At 37.3% G+C, this 13,943-nt stretch overlaps 1 protein-coding gene across 1 annotated transcript in view; it reads left to right on the forward strand.

Annotated features, from left to right (window-relative positions):
• Nucleotides 1-10,505: 10,505 nt before the first annotated feature.
• LOC112052475 (alpha-tocopherol transfer protein) overlaps nucleotides 10,506-13,943 on the forward strand; it is a 35,520-nt gene continuing 32,082 nt past the window's right edge. The window contains exon 1 of the mRNA XM_024091571.2: nucleotides 10,506-10,791. Coding sequence (XP_023947339.2) covers nucleotides 10,740-10,791 — 52 coding nt within the window. The 5' untranslated portion in view covers nucleotides 10,506-10,739. The remainder of the gene's footprint in view (nucleotides 10,792-13,943) is intronic.

Raw genomic sequence — 13,943 nt, forward strand, 5'->3', positions numbered from 1 at the left:
AGCTGTGTGCATTTTAAGAAATTAAATATCACGTGTCTCAATCGGTAACGGAAAAACATCGTGAGGAAACCTGCATACCAGAGAATTATCTTAATTCTCTGCGTGTGTTAAGTCTGCCAATCCGCATTGGGCCAGCGTGGTGAACTTACCCTTACCCCTCTCATTCTGAGAGGAGACTCGAGCTCAGCAGTGAGCCGAATATGGGTTGATGACGACGACCAATAGTTAATGCAGGTACACCATCTGGTGCCAGCTTATCGTTGAATTTTGGGACACGTTTTTGATAACAAGCATATCATTTCGGTATCATATAACTTCCCCTTATGTATCAATTGAAGTCATATTGCGTTACAAATTAATTATTAATTGAATTTTGATTAGTTTCACACCAACCCACTCTTCAAATACGTTTCTCCGGCGACCACTTGTCATTAGCTTGTTAACGTATCCGCCGGCTCCGGAAGTTCTTTGCATAATTTCTTTGCAAGAACAACTTCAAAAAATTATTTATATACCTACCTTTTGCCTTCGACTTCTGTTATAATCTTTGAATTTTTTTCGATTTAAAAATATAAAAAAATTATAATATGAAAATATATTTTTTTTATTCTTTATAAGTTAGCTCTTGACTACAATATCACCTGATGGTAAGTGATGATGTAGTCTAAGATGGAAGCGCGCTAACTTGGTAGGAGGAGGATAAAAATCCACACCCCTTCCGGTTTCTACACTGCATCGTACCGGAACGCTAAATCGCTTGGCGGTACGTCTTTGTTGGTAGGGCGGTAACTAGCCACAGCCGAAACCTCCCACCAGCTAAACCTGGACCAATTAAGAAAACCTCAATCAGCCCAGCCGGGGATTGAACCCAGGACTTGTAAATCACCCGCGCATACCACTGCTGAGAGCCGTGATAGCCCAATGGATATGACCTCTGCCTACGATTCCGGAGGGTGTGGGTTCGAATCCGGTCCGGGGCATGCACCTCCAACTTTTAAGTTGTGTGCATTTTAAGAAATTAAATATCACGTGTCTTAAAGGGTGAAGGAAAACATCGTGAGGAAACCTGCATACCAGAGAATTTTCTTAATTCTCTGCGTGTGTGAAGTCTGCCAATCCGCATTGGGCCAACGTGGTGGACTATTGGCCTAACCCCTCTTATTCAGAGAGGAGACTCGAGCTCAGCAGTGAGCCGAATATGGGTTGATAACGATACGATACCACTGCGTCACGGAGGCCGTTAAAATGTATGTTTGTTTGTATTGAATAATGAATAGGCTCTAAAACTAGTGAACCGATTTGCTATCTACACTATCCCCGAGTGCTATAGGCTATATCTTATCCCCGTGTTCTTACGGGAACGGGAACCACGCGGTTGAAACGCGCGGCGTCTGTAAGTTTATAATAATTATAATTTATTTTTTAAACTTTTGCAAAAAGTCTAATTTATTTTAATACCTACATAAACAGATAGACAGACATTTTGCCCGATGCTCTTTTTCTTCCAAATTTTTCAAACCGAGTTTTAATTTTTAGACATACAGACCCCTTGTATAACTTTATATAAAATACGTACCTATATGCTTTTAAAATGGTAACAATATGCAAATTTATTTAATGCGTTTCACACTGAGTAAGTAGGACCTCCTATTAGCAAGAGTTACAACCTTCGAAATATCAGCATTCAAAAAATAGCGTTTACTAAAAATTTAATAAAAGTTCATTATCATCATATCAGCCGATGGACGTCCACTGCAGGACATAGGCCTTTTGTAGGGACTTCCAAACATCACGATACTGAGCTACCTGCATCCAGCGAATCCCTGCGACTCGCTTGATGACGTCAGTCCACCTGGTGCGGAGTCGGCCAACACTGCGCTTACTAGTACGGGGTCGCCGTTCCAGCACTTTGGGACCCCAACGTCCATCGGCTCTTCGAACTATGTGCCCCGCCCATTGCCACTTCAGCTTCGCAACTCGTTGAACTATATCAGTGACTTTGGTTCTTCTGCGGATCTCCTCATTTCTGATTCGATCACGCAGAGATACTCCTAATATAGCTCGTTCCATCGCCCACTATGTGACTCTGAAGCCTCTGAGCCTTCTTATGACGCCCATAGTTAGCCCAAGTTTCGGAACCATAGATCATAACTGGGAATACGCAGTAATAGGGCGGTGCCCAGGCACAGGGCGTATACTCTCGGGGGCGCAATAATAGACAGAATTAAGCATCAGAATGGGCAACGCATTTGCAGTAGCGAACCTGCGTTTGAGTTTTAGTGAGTGAGACACAGTGGGTGGTATGATAGGCAAAGGGTCTACTTAAATAGGGCGCAGTTATAGATACTCGCACAGGAAAAGGCTATTTACGGCACTAGCAACACGCACTGTTCGAAGACTTTTGTCTTCAGGCACTGAGGAATTTCGGACGAAAAGATGTCGCGAAGTTTCCCGAATGCGAAATTGGACCTACTTATAAATATTAGTAAAAAAATAAAAGATAATATTTAGATATTGGTAGGTACGATCTCGTGATGTACTGTGAACTTCTGGCATTAAATACCTGACACCATAGAATATTATTTCACGCATTTGGTAGGTACATAATAACCTTTTTTATATATTGTTAATTAGGAATTTTATTATCCACTGGTAGACATTAAAAAAACTGATAAATAAATTAGCATATTTAGCTCATAATAGTGCAAATCTCTACTAGGTATGTTACTTATGTTACTTAATATGCACCTACCTACTATAATACCAATTATTATTATACTTTTGGCACAATACTAGTATTGAACTAAAATAGCCTAAATGAGGTACAACATAGGAAACATATTTTTCTCTATATTGGCGTAGATGCCGTCAAAAAAAAGAATACCTCTTCCACGTTAGTGCGTTATTATCAGGGGCGTATCTACCGCCGTACTAGCCGTATCAATGATACGAGGTACCCGGGCTAAAGGGGGCCAATTAGCCCTTAAGTGTAAAAACAAAAAATGGAAAATTTTATCCACAATTATTTTATAATTAGATTTACCCACAATCTTATTTAATTTGCCGCTCATCTATTGGACCCCCAACTAATTTTGGTACAGGGCCCTTCCAAGACAAACTACGCCACTGGTAACCATCTTAGACTACACCACTTAGATACAGTCAAGATTCTGTCATTAAGATATTATCACGGCCAATTGTTGCAGGCAGTGATCCTATTGCATCCAAAGCTTGAATCCCACAGCTGAAGGTAGCTAGTATAACACGTTTCAATGACCTTGAAGCATCGCAGCGCAGTTTGCTCGGGAGCATCAAAGAGTGGAGACGTGTTAGCCCAGTAGATATAACCTCTGCCTCCGATTCCGAAGAGCGTAGGTTCGAATCCGGTCTGGAGCATGCACCTCCAACTATTTAGTTTTAAAAAAATTAAAAATCACGTGTCTCACGTGAAGGGAAACATCGTGAGGAAACCTGCACATCAGATAATTTTCTTAATTCTCTGTGTGTGTGAAGTCTGCCTATCCGCATTGGGCCAGCGTGGTAGACTATTAGTCGGACCCCTCTCATTCTGAGAGGAGACACGAGCTCAGCAGCGAGCCGAATATGGGTTGATAAAGATTATGATGATCTCAGAGTAGAGTACTGTACCTGCTTAGACTTGAGATTACCAAGGCGCAGTAGTGTGGATGACGGGGGTGGCGAGATTTTTAACTATAATGCCTACACTAATTAAAACCATTTTGACGGCCTCCCTGGCGCAGTGGTATGCGCGGTGGTTTTCTTAATTTGGTCCAAGTCTGGCTGGTGGCAGGCTTCGGCCGTGGCTAGCTACCACCCTACCGGCAAAGACGTGCCGCCAAGCGATTTATCATTCCGGTACGATGTCGTGTAGAAACCGAAAGGGGTGTGGATTTTCATCCTCCTCCTAACAAGTTAGCCCGCTTCCATATTAGGTTGCATCACTTACCAACAGGTGAGATTTCAAGGGCTAACTTGTAAAAGAAAAAATCATAAACCGTTACCGTTACAGGCCATTAGCGCCATCTTCAAATTTATGCTAGTACCTCGTGCTGTATGTAGCAACGGGTATTGGACGTTGTTCAACTACATGTGGCACGTTATTGTCTTGTTAGTATCGCTACTCACTAATAGATGTCGCTGAAACAACTGAAGGAAATCCAGTTGAAAAAAATAATTTTTATGTTCTACTTATTTTTTTTCTAGTCGTATATTTATAAATCCTTGCTGAGGTGCAATCAAAAATATGTTTTTTTTTTCAAATTTTTAATTTTTTATTCAAGAACATGATCTCTCGCTATCCACAATAAAACCACAGCAAAACATATAGGTACCGGAAAATGTCTGGAAACTGGGAAATGTACTTTGAATAACCTTGGTAGATTATTTTGTTATTGTATTGGTGTAAGTATAATCTTATTTTGTCTATAACTACTTACCAACCTTTAACGCTTTGTCTTTTTATATTAATTCAATACGGAAATACCTACTTATTCGGAAAAGGCGTAAACAAGTTATTTTTAAAAAATCTTAATGTTGTTATGTGTTATTCTTTATAAGTAGGTACATAAGTAGACAACCAAAAACTTTTTTAATTAGCAGCAGAAGTCAAACTCACCTTTCATTCACCAATCAGAATCATTATTCTAAGGCAAAGGTTCTCTAGTTCTATCTCAAGGATGTCCAAATTCTGGCCTCGACCTTCTGTGTTATGTTAAGTGGAGAAGCAGAAGATATTTTAGTGCACAAAATTTATGCATACGCAGAGGTGCACTTTCTTGTCTTCTTTATTCCTCTTTCCCGTCTTCCCTACCTGTCTAATTGTACATTTAGCTGATTTGCCAACTGCATGCTGCCTTCCTATACTTTACTCGGAATTTCTTCAGAAAATAAACTGAAAAATAGCTCTAACTGTTTAGTGGTCTGATTCTTAGCTCGAATTTTGGACCTACTGTTTCTAAGCCAAATATTACCCATAAGGCTGTTAAAGTTATATACACATAATGTACTTTCCTCTTCTGTTTCTGGTATAATTTTTTATTAGTCTGACTTTGTAGATAATATATTCTGTGATCTGGCTCTTAACTCGAATTTGGGACCTACTGTTTCATATCCAAACATTAACCACTGTACCAATAAGGCAGTTAAAGCTACACACAGCACTGTCAAGTTTCCTCTACTATCTCTGATATAAAAAAATCGAACTTGTTTTACTCGAGCTTTTCGATACTTGGTAAAACCAAATTGCTGACGGAAACGGTGGTATTTTCTAGTCAGCATTATTATTATCAATATTAAGTAGTCTAACTTAACTAATGATTTATTCATAAATGAATAGACATAAACATATATTTTGAGTCCCGGTACTGTATAAACACGTATCAGTTATGTAAATTAAGACGCATTAATTTTATTATTCGTATTTACATAGGCAAAGTTTTAAACGACTATTCGATCCTTGATGTCTTTGACATCAAAAATTCTCTACGTCATGACGATGAGACGACAATTTTTTATTAAAAACTAGCGGACGCCCGCGACTTTGTCCGCGTGAACCCTACTGCTACCCTACCCTACTCCCACTCTACAGCTACTCTAACTTACAGGGGATGAGTAGGGACTCAACCCTACCCCTAACCTACTCCTACCCTGCCCCTACCAAACCACTACCTTACCCTACCCCTACCCTACCCCTACCCTACTTCTACCATACCCCTACTCTACCACGCGACGGAAGCTTAAAAAATGGAGTAACTTCTCCCATTTTTCCAACTTTTTCCTTCCTATTGATCGCAGCGTAATGAGAAGTATACTATAACCTGCCCAGGAGTATGAAGAATAATTGTACCAAGTTTCGTTAAAATCCGTCGAGTAGTTTTTGTTTCTATAACGAACATACAGACAGAAAGAAAGAAATTTTACTGATTGCATTTTTGGCATCAGTATCGATCACTAATCACCCCCTGATAGTTATTTTGAAAATACGTTTCATGTATAGAACTGACCTCTGTACAGATTTATTATAAGTATAGATTAATAATTGGTTTAAATGTTTTGAAAACACTCAATCAAGGCGTCAAGGCTAATAGGTTCAGGGTTAGATCCCGGTCGGCGAATGTTGTCGTGCGCTCTTAGGAGGATTTTAATTTTACAGAATATTTGCCATTATCAAAAATTTAAATATATATATTGCCTTATATGCCTCATAAGGAGGCTCAGAGTCAGACAGCGGGCGATGGAACGAGCTATGTTAGGAGTACCTCTGCGTGATCGAATCAGAAATGAGGAGATCCGCAGAAGAACCAAAGTCACCGACATAGCTCAACGAGTTGCGAAGCTGAAGTGGCAATGGACGGGGCACATAGTTCAAAGAACCGATGGACGTTGGGGACGAAGCGCTGGAACGGCGACCCGCACTAGTAAGCGCAGTGTTGGTCGACCCCCCACCAGGTGGACTGACGACATCAAGCGAGTCGCAGGGATTCGCTGCATGCAGGCGGCTCAGTATCGTGATGTTTGGAAGTACCGACAAAAGGCCTATGTACGTCCATCGGCTGATATGACGATGATGATGATTGCCTTATTTAAAAAAAACGTTTTCTAGAAAAATAAGAATTAAATATTCATCTTCATCAATAACAACCAATTAAATTATTCATATTCATAGAGCAAGAATTTTCTCTCAGAATGTGGGGTTAGGCTAAATATAGTCGACCACGCTGGCCCAATACAGATTAGCAAACGTAGAGAATTGAGAAAATTCCCAGGTATTCAGGTTTCCTCACGATGTTTTTCCTTCACCGTTTGAGACACCTGATATTGAATTTCTTAAAATACACATATGTAACCGAAAGGTTGGTGCATGCCCCGGACTGAAGTCGATCCAAATCAAATTCAGAGGTTATATCCACTGGGCTATCACGGAAAATTAAATGAAATCTGTTTTTCTAATTTTTCCAATTGATAAAGTTATCAACCGATAAGTTGATAACTTTATCAATAGGATGGCACGTAAAATAATGTTTTGTAGAAGAAATATTATCCTAGAATCTGCGAATTTTTTAATTGATTACTTGAGCTATTATAGCATTACATACGAGTACTCGTATATTAAGAGCCGTGATAGCCCAGTGGATATGACCTCTGCTTCCGATTCCGGAGGGTGTGGGTTCGAATCCGGCCCGGGGCACATCCAACTTTTCAGTTGAGTTTTATTAAATATCACGTGACTCAAACGGTGAAGGAAAAACCTCGTGAGGAAATCTGCACACCAGCGAATTTTCTTAATTCTCTGCGTGTGAAGTCTGCCAATCCACACTGGGCCAGCGTGGTGGACTATTGGCCTAACACCTCTCATTCTGAGAGGAGACTCGAGCTCAGCAGTGAGCCGAATATGTTTTGATAATGATGATGATGACTTGTTTATTTACAAAAAATCAGATTTTTAGGACCTTGAATATCTTATGATGCGGTCATTGTATCGTAGGATACTTTTGTTGGCTAATTTGATTAGATCTTATAGAATACCTATGGGGTTTTCAAAGTTCAACTTGATATGTAGGTACCTATATAACTGGTTTCAAATAAGTATCGAATACCACAGAGGTCATCACAGAACTGGTTTTTAAATAATTTTCTGCGTCTCATTTTATAATCAGGCGAATAGCGATGAAGCAAGAAAGGCATTTTTAATCGCCACATAACTTATTTAAATAACATGGGCAAAATATACAGCCAAGGTTGTACTTTTGTATCTACTTGTTTAATATGACATCACTCAAAATAGATCAAAATATTAGAATCTGGCAATTTCGTTGATAATACTCCCATGATATGTGAAATCGTGCGTGCGGGAAAGTGACGTGCATCAATCGTAGGGTTTTCATTCATCGCTACACGCCCCCCGCCCCGCGCTGAACACCGGAGTGTTACGAACGAAGTGGCCAGGCAAGGAAGTTGTTAGTTAAATATTTTTTTTTAACATCGACTTCCTATACATAAACGTACACAGAAAACTAAAAACCGAAAATATAATTATATTTTCTCCCTACTGATCAGTTTGATGGTGGTGCCAAGTTTCTAAAAGAACCCCATGAAAGGACATACATACAATCGACTTCCTACACACATATAAAATTCTCCCTTTCCACTATAAGAATTATCATAATCGGACTACTTTGTAAAAAGTTACGCGTGGTTTTAATGGGTAAACAAAGATTGACCCCCCTGTTTTCCTAAAAAATCCATCTCAATCAATCATCCTTAATAAAAAAAAATCCAACCTTATGTGTATATATTTTTTAATTAGAAATATACACTTTCTTATGAAAAATATATCAAAAGGACCATTCAGTTAAGATTATGTGTGTTTATAAAAAAAACTATCTCCGTTTTTTTGTCGGTGAAAAATAGCGCCTTTGGAATTTTTTTATTATAGGTACTTATTCAATATTTCAGTTATAAAATCTAAAACAATTTTTAATTTCATATTTTTTAGGTTCATATTATTAAAAATCATATTAAACTTCAAATGTCGTGATTGAAAAATTTCAGCTCGATCGGTTGGATTTAAAAAAAAATGCAATTTTACCAAAATAAACAAATATACGTAAGTATTCCAAGTTAAAACTTTAAGATTGTAAGTCTTGTAATACAAACATACATGATAGATATCATAAATAGTGAATAAATGAAGCGCAGGAAATTTTGGTATAATTACATTTTTTACATCTATTAATATTGCTGCATTTAAAAAAATAATAAAACTTAGAGGATGTTCAAGTGCGAGTACCTATGTAGATTGTAGGTACATTGTACTGTGTAGGTACTTACATATTTTATCATGTTTTTGGGACTACTAATCATTAAACCCATATTCGGCTCACGGCTGAGCACTAGTCTCCTCTCAGAATGAAAGGGGTTAGGCCTTAGTCCACCACGCTGGCCAAATGAGCAAATTCTCAGGTATGCAGGTATTCACGATATTTTCCTTCACCGTTTGAGACAAGTGATATTTAATTTTGTAAAATGCACGTATCTGAAAAGTTGGAGTTGCATGCCACGGACCGGATCTAATGAAACTACTAAGATGAGCTCCGAATCACAGGGACACCGACTTCCCAAGTTTTTAAGATGAAATAAAATCCCATGTGTTATTTCGGAGTGAAATCTATTTCCATTCCAAATTTCAGCCAAATCGCTTCAGTAGCCGCAGCGTAAAGGAGGAACAAACATACACACACACTTACACACAAACTTTCGCCTTTATAATGTTAGTGTGATACCCGTGCGAAGCCGGAGCGGGCCGCTATCTATACTATATATTATATAGCTGAAGAGTTTGTTTGTTTGATTGAACGCGCTAATCTCAGGAACTACTGGTCCATCTATTAAAAAAACCGCATCAAAATCCGTTGCGTAGTTTTAAAGATTTAATCATAAAAAGGGATATAGAGATATAAGGACAGAGAAAGCGAAGTGAAAGAGATTGTTTTATAGTATGTAATATCTATAATAGTTCAAATACGCTTATATGTGTAATTACTATTTATAATTGCTTATAAAAATATTTGCCAATATAATATAGTTCAAAAAATAATAGATATCTTGTGATTTTCCTCTTAACAAAAAGGCATCAATCATCTTTTTAAAAACAAGTTTTTATAATCATAATTGTTTTTATCTTAACGAGTGTTGGTCAAGACAAATGAGCCCAAACTGGAACTATTAATCTTAATTTAGGACTTCCGACTCCATCTTCAGACCAGCCCTTGTTTCTAAGATGAAGGGAATGACAGATCTTGATCACGTGACCTGTTGAAAGCAAATGTCATTCCCATGCATTTTCTAGTCTTCGAAGCGTTTGCGATCGTAGAAAGAGAATGGTCATGCCACTTGGCTACAGGGGCAGGCTTTGAGGTATATGTATCATAGTGCGTTTGTATCTAAAGATACGCATAGAAATACCAAATTAAAACCAACAGGCTCTCAGGAAACAATTCAAACCAAGATTTGACCGAAACATGTTAGCTAAAACATGGGTATGTTAACTAAAGAAAAGCTTACAATCGTAGACTTATAATGCTTGTATTATCAGAACCATTACAACAGAACCGTTGAGTCTGTGATAGCCCAGTGAATATGACCTCTGCCTCCGATTCCGGAGAGTGTGGGTTCGAATCCGGTCCGGGGCATGCACCTCCAACTTTTCAGTTGTGTGCATTTTCAGAAATAAATTATCACGTGTCTCAAACGGTGAAGGAAAAACATCGTGAGGAAACCTGCATACCAGAGAATTTACTTAATTCTCTGCGTGTGTAAAGTCTGCTAATCCGCATTGGGCCAGCGTGGTGAACTATTGGCCTAACTCCTCATTCTGAGAGGAGACTTGAGCTCAGCAGTGAGCTCAATATGGTTTGATAACGTCGACGAACGATGAATAACAGCGGGACATGCGCTTAAAGCCTTTTACAACACTCCCCTATACAACTAGCGAGCACCGAGCGTGGCTCAGCCAGTCTTGCGTCGCCTTTATACAAACACAGTTGTATCGCCCGTGACCGTCTCTACGTGATAACGTAACATATGTGCAAAGATGAGATAAATTGGTTTTGAAAGTGAGAAAAGACACGCGCAACACAATTTCGAAACCATAAACGTCATATTCGCTTGAAATATTCGTGTTTTTCGTCGAGAGCTTTTTGTATACATCAATATTCACAATGCCGGCCGAAGCACAAACGAAAGTCATCCTTCGTGAAGTGACCCCAGAAAGTAAGTAATGATTAGTAATACTTAAACTTGCATTCCAGGGACATTTCAATATTTATTTTCCAAATGTGCCCCATTTTAAACACCTAAATCCCATTCCTGACAGTCAACTGATAGGGTATGAAAGGTATCTGCTTTTAGTTCTATGACAAACTATAATCTGCCTTTGTAGTAATTTTATGTAGCTGTTTTAGTGTAATTGTGTAACAAACATCTATACATACATCATCAATTCAAACTTCTCCCCGTTTCTTAGCAATTCTTAACGGTTCGGGGCTGAACGGATTTCCGTGAATCTTGGTTTCGATATCTTCGGTTGTTATAATGATTATTAAAAAAGCTTTTCGCTTAACTGAATTAGGCAATAACAGTTTAATCACCAATCAATAATAATAATCAATCAATCCATATAATTAAATTGAAGCGATTTCAAAACATCTGTATTTTCTTGTGTGTGTTAGTGTGTGTGCTTACACTATACCATAGCACAATCGAACCTTTTTTAAAATATTTCTCTGTCTGGCCTGTTTGTCCATCAAGCCTTGGAACGATTGGACCGATTTTAATGGAAATTCACTGGAAGATCGTGGAGCTACTAGCGCTAGTATGAAAATAAAAATCCGACACAACAGATTGAATCAAAATACGGAAAGGCCATCGATAAAATGTCAGAACAATATAAAAAATATATATCTTTTTTCCGGAGTTTGCGATCATGTGTTTCTTGGAAAATATAAAGCTGAAGGTTAAAGCTTCGCGTAAGCAGTGCCCGTTCTAAATAAGTATACTTCAACTATACCTCATATACGATTTTTTCCCTTGTTGTAAATAATATTCAGGTATCCTAATGAATTATCGCAAAAAAAAAATATGTACTTTATGGAACGCACTTCCGGGTGACATTAGGCGTTCAAAATCTTTAATCTATAGATATTTTCAGGTCTCAGGTTACGAAGCATTATCTGTCATTGTAGTTTTTGTATTGTGTTTACTTGTCACATTATTTTCCATCTCAGACTATTTGTGTATTTCCAATGTATGTATGTTTATATATGTATTTTATTTAGTAATATTAATGTATATATGTGTGTGTAGGTAGTATGTATTTTATGAACTTTATTAATTATTATATCTTAAGATATAGTTTTTATAGTATTTATGTTATTGTGATTACTCGTTTCACTGGTTTATATGTTTCTTCGAGTTAGGTATCCTGGAAAAGATCACTATTAGTGATGATAAGGTTGCACTGCATTTTATCCTTAATTCTAAGATTTTGTATGTTTATAAATATGTTTGTTGCAATAAAGTTATTTATATAAATAAATAATTCTTAGTAATTAATGTATGAAGATGTAGTAAAATAAAAGCTTATGTACCAGGCTCTCATAAAATCTTATAGATGACCGAGCCGGGTCAACGCTTAGCGTTTGATGTAAGCCTTGAGTTTCAAAATAGATCATTTCATTGCCTTTACAGTAACATCTCGTTAGTAAACATTTATGCTTTTATTTCGGCCATGAATCGCAATCCGAATCTATTCTAAATTTTATTGCAGTAATAACTCAAACACTTTTAGGGTTGCCAATTCACTTTGCTAATTACTTACTTACATAATAATTAAAACTTATGGGGATTTCGACCAATTCAATTGCATTTTTTTTTTGTTGAGTAGATAATTATGTATTAAATAAATTTAAAAAAGCTGTAATAATAGTTATTCAATAATCTCTTTATGATAAAAATGGAACCGACTTCAAAGACTTCAAATTAAATTTACAAACTTAATTTTACAAACTTTACAAAAACACAAAATTAATAATGAAATAGGACCAATCTGGAAGTATAAGTAAGTACCTACCCTTTAAAAAAATAATTTTCAAAATTGGTTTATACATGACAAAGTTATGAGGTAAACAAACATTAAAAATAAACATACGCGTCGATTTGAGAACCTTCTTTTTTTGAAATCGGTTTAAAATACCTCTAAATCACTTTTTATTTAATGACTGTAGGTGTCATTAAACAACAGTTATAAATTACGGTCACTAAGATAAAAAAAATTATGATTGTGGAGTCAACCGTAGTTTCAGTTTTATAGCGAAAACCATCGACCATCACTTAGAATTTTTCACTGTTTGATCAAGGTACGGAATAAGGATACAGATTGGTAGTTTTACAGTGGAATTCATAGACGTTGCAAGGGAACCCCTAGGGGACCATTCACCCGCTGAGTGTCGAATACCAAACTCATAGTTTAAATTCGACACTCAGCGGGTAAACGATTCCCTGGGGGCACCCAGGGAATCGTTTACCCGCGTAATCGTTTTTAAAATTTAAAATGTTAAATTTTAAAATGCCGTCTCAAGCATTAATTGTTTGAGGCGAGTATTCTCACTCTGGTTTTTTTTCTCACTCTGGAGTCCTGACTGCCGGTTGCTACAGGGCACTCAAAAGACCCGCAAGAAGTTTTTTTTATTATTATTTACAAATTAGCCCTTGACTACAATCTCACCTGATGGTAAGTGATGAAGCAATCTAAGATAAAATCGGGCTAACTTGTTAGGAGTAGGATGAAATCCACACTCCTTTCGGTTTCTACACGACATCGTACCGGAACGCTAAATCGCTTGGCGGTACGTCTTTGTCGGTATTTCGGTATTCGGTAGATCGGATTTTTTAAATAAAGTTTTAATAATGTATATTATCTTATTTATGATTGTAAAACACGATGAACTAAGTACAATAAAAGTCTAGACGTCCATGAACTGCGACTTAATAATAACTATATTAAAAAAACTCAGGGTTTTCAAGTTGCCTAAAACTTGTTTTTTGTTGTGTTAATAGATTTTGTAAATTGATTTCGTTTCTTGTATAAGCCTATATTTTGTAGGCTTGTCTTTAATTTTCATTTTACGAGTATTGAATACGATTGTGTAATTATTGATAACCACCATAACTCGGACAATTAATTATAACAACCATTTTACTGTGGATTAATTATATTGTACCTACATACTCGTAGTGATCAGGAAATTGAATTTTACTATTTTATTTGTGTCTGTAGGTACCAGTGGCGAAGAGTTCATGCAAGCGGATTCCCGTCGGGTTACCTTTAAAAATTCATGCATACTTACTCATTGTCGCACTAGATA

The sequence above is a fragment of the Bicyclus anynana genome, chromosome 3 (assembly GCF_947172395.1).
Source record: "Bicyclus anynana chromosome 3, ilBicAnyn1.1, whole genome shotgun sequence".
In the NCBI taxonomy this organism is placed as follows: Eukaryota; Metazoa; Arthropoda; class Insecta; order Lepidoptera; family Nymphalidae; genus Bicyclus; species Bicyclus anynana.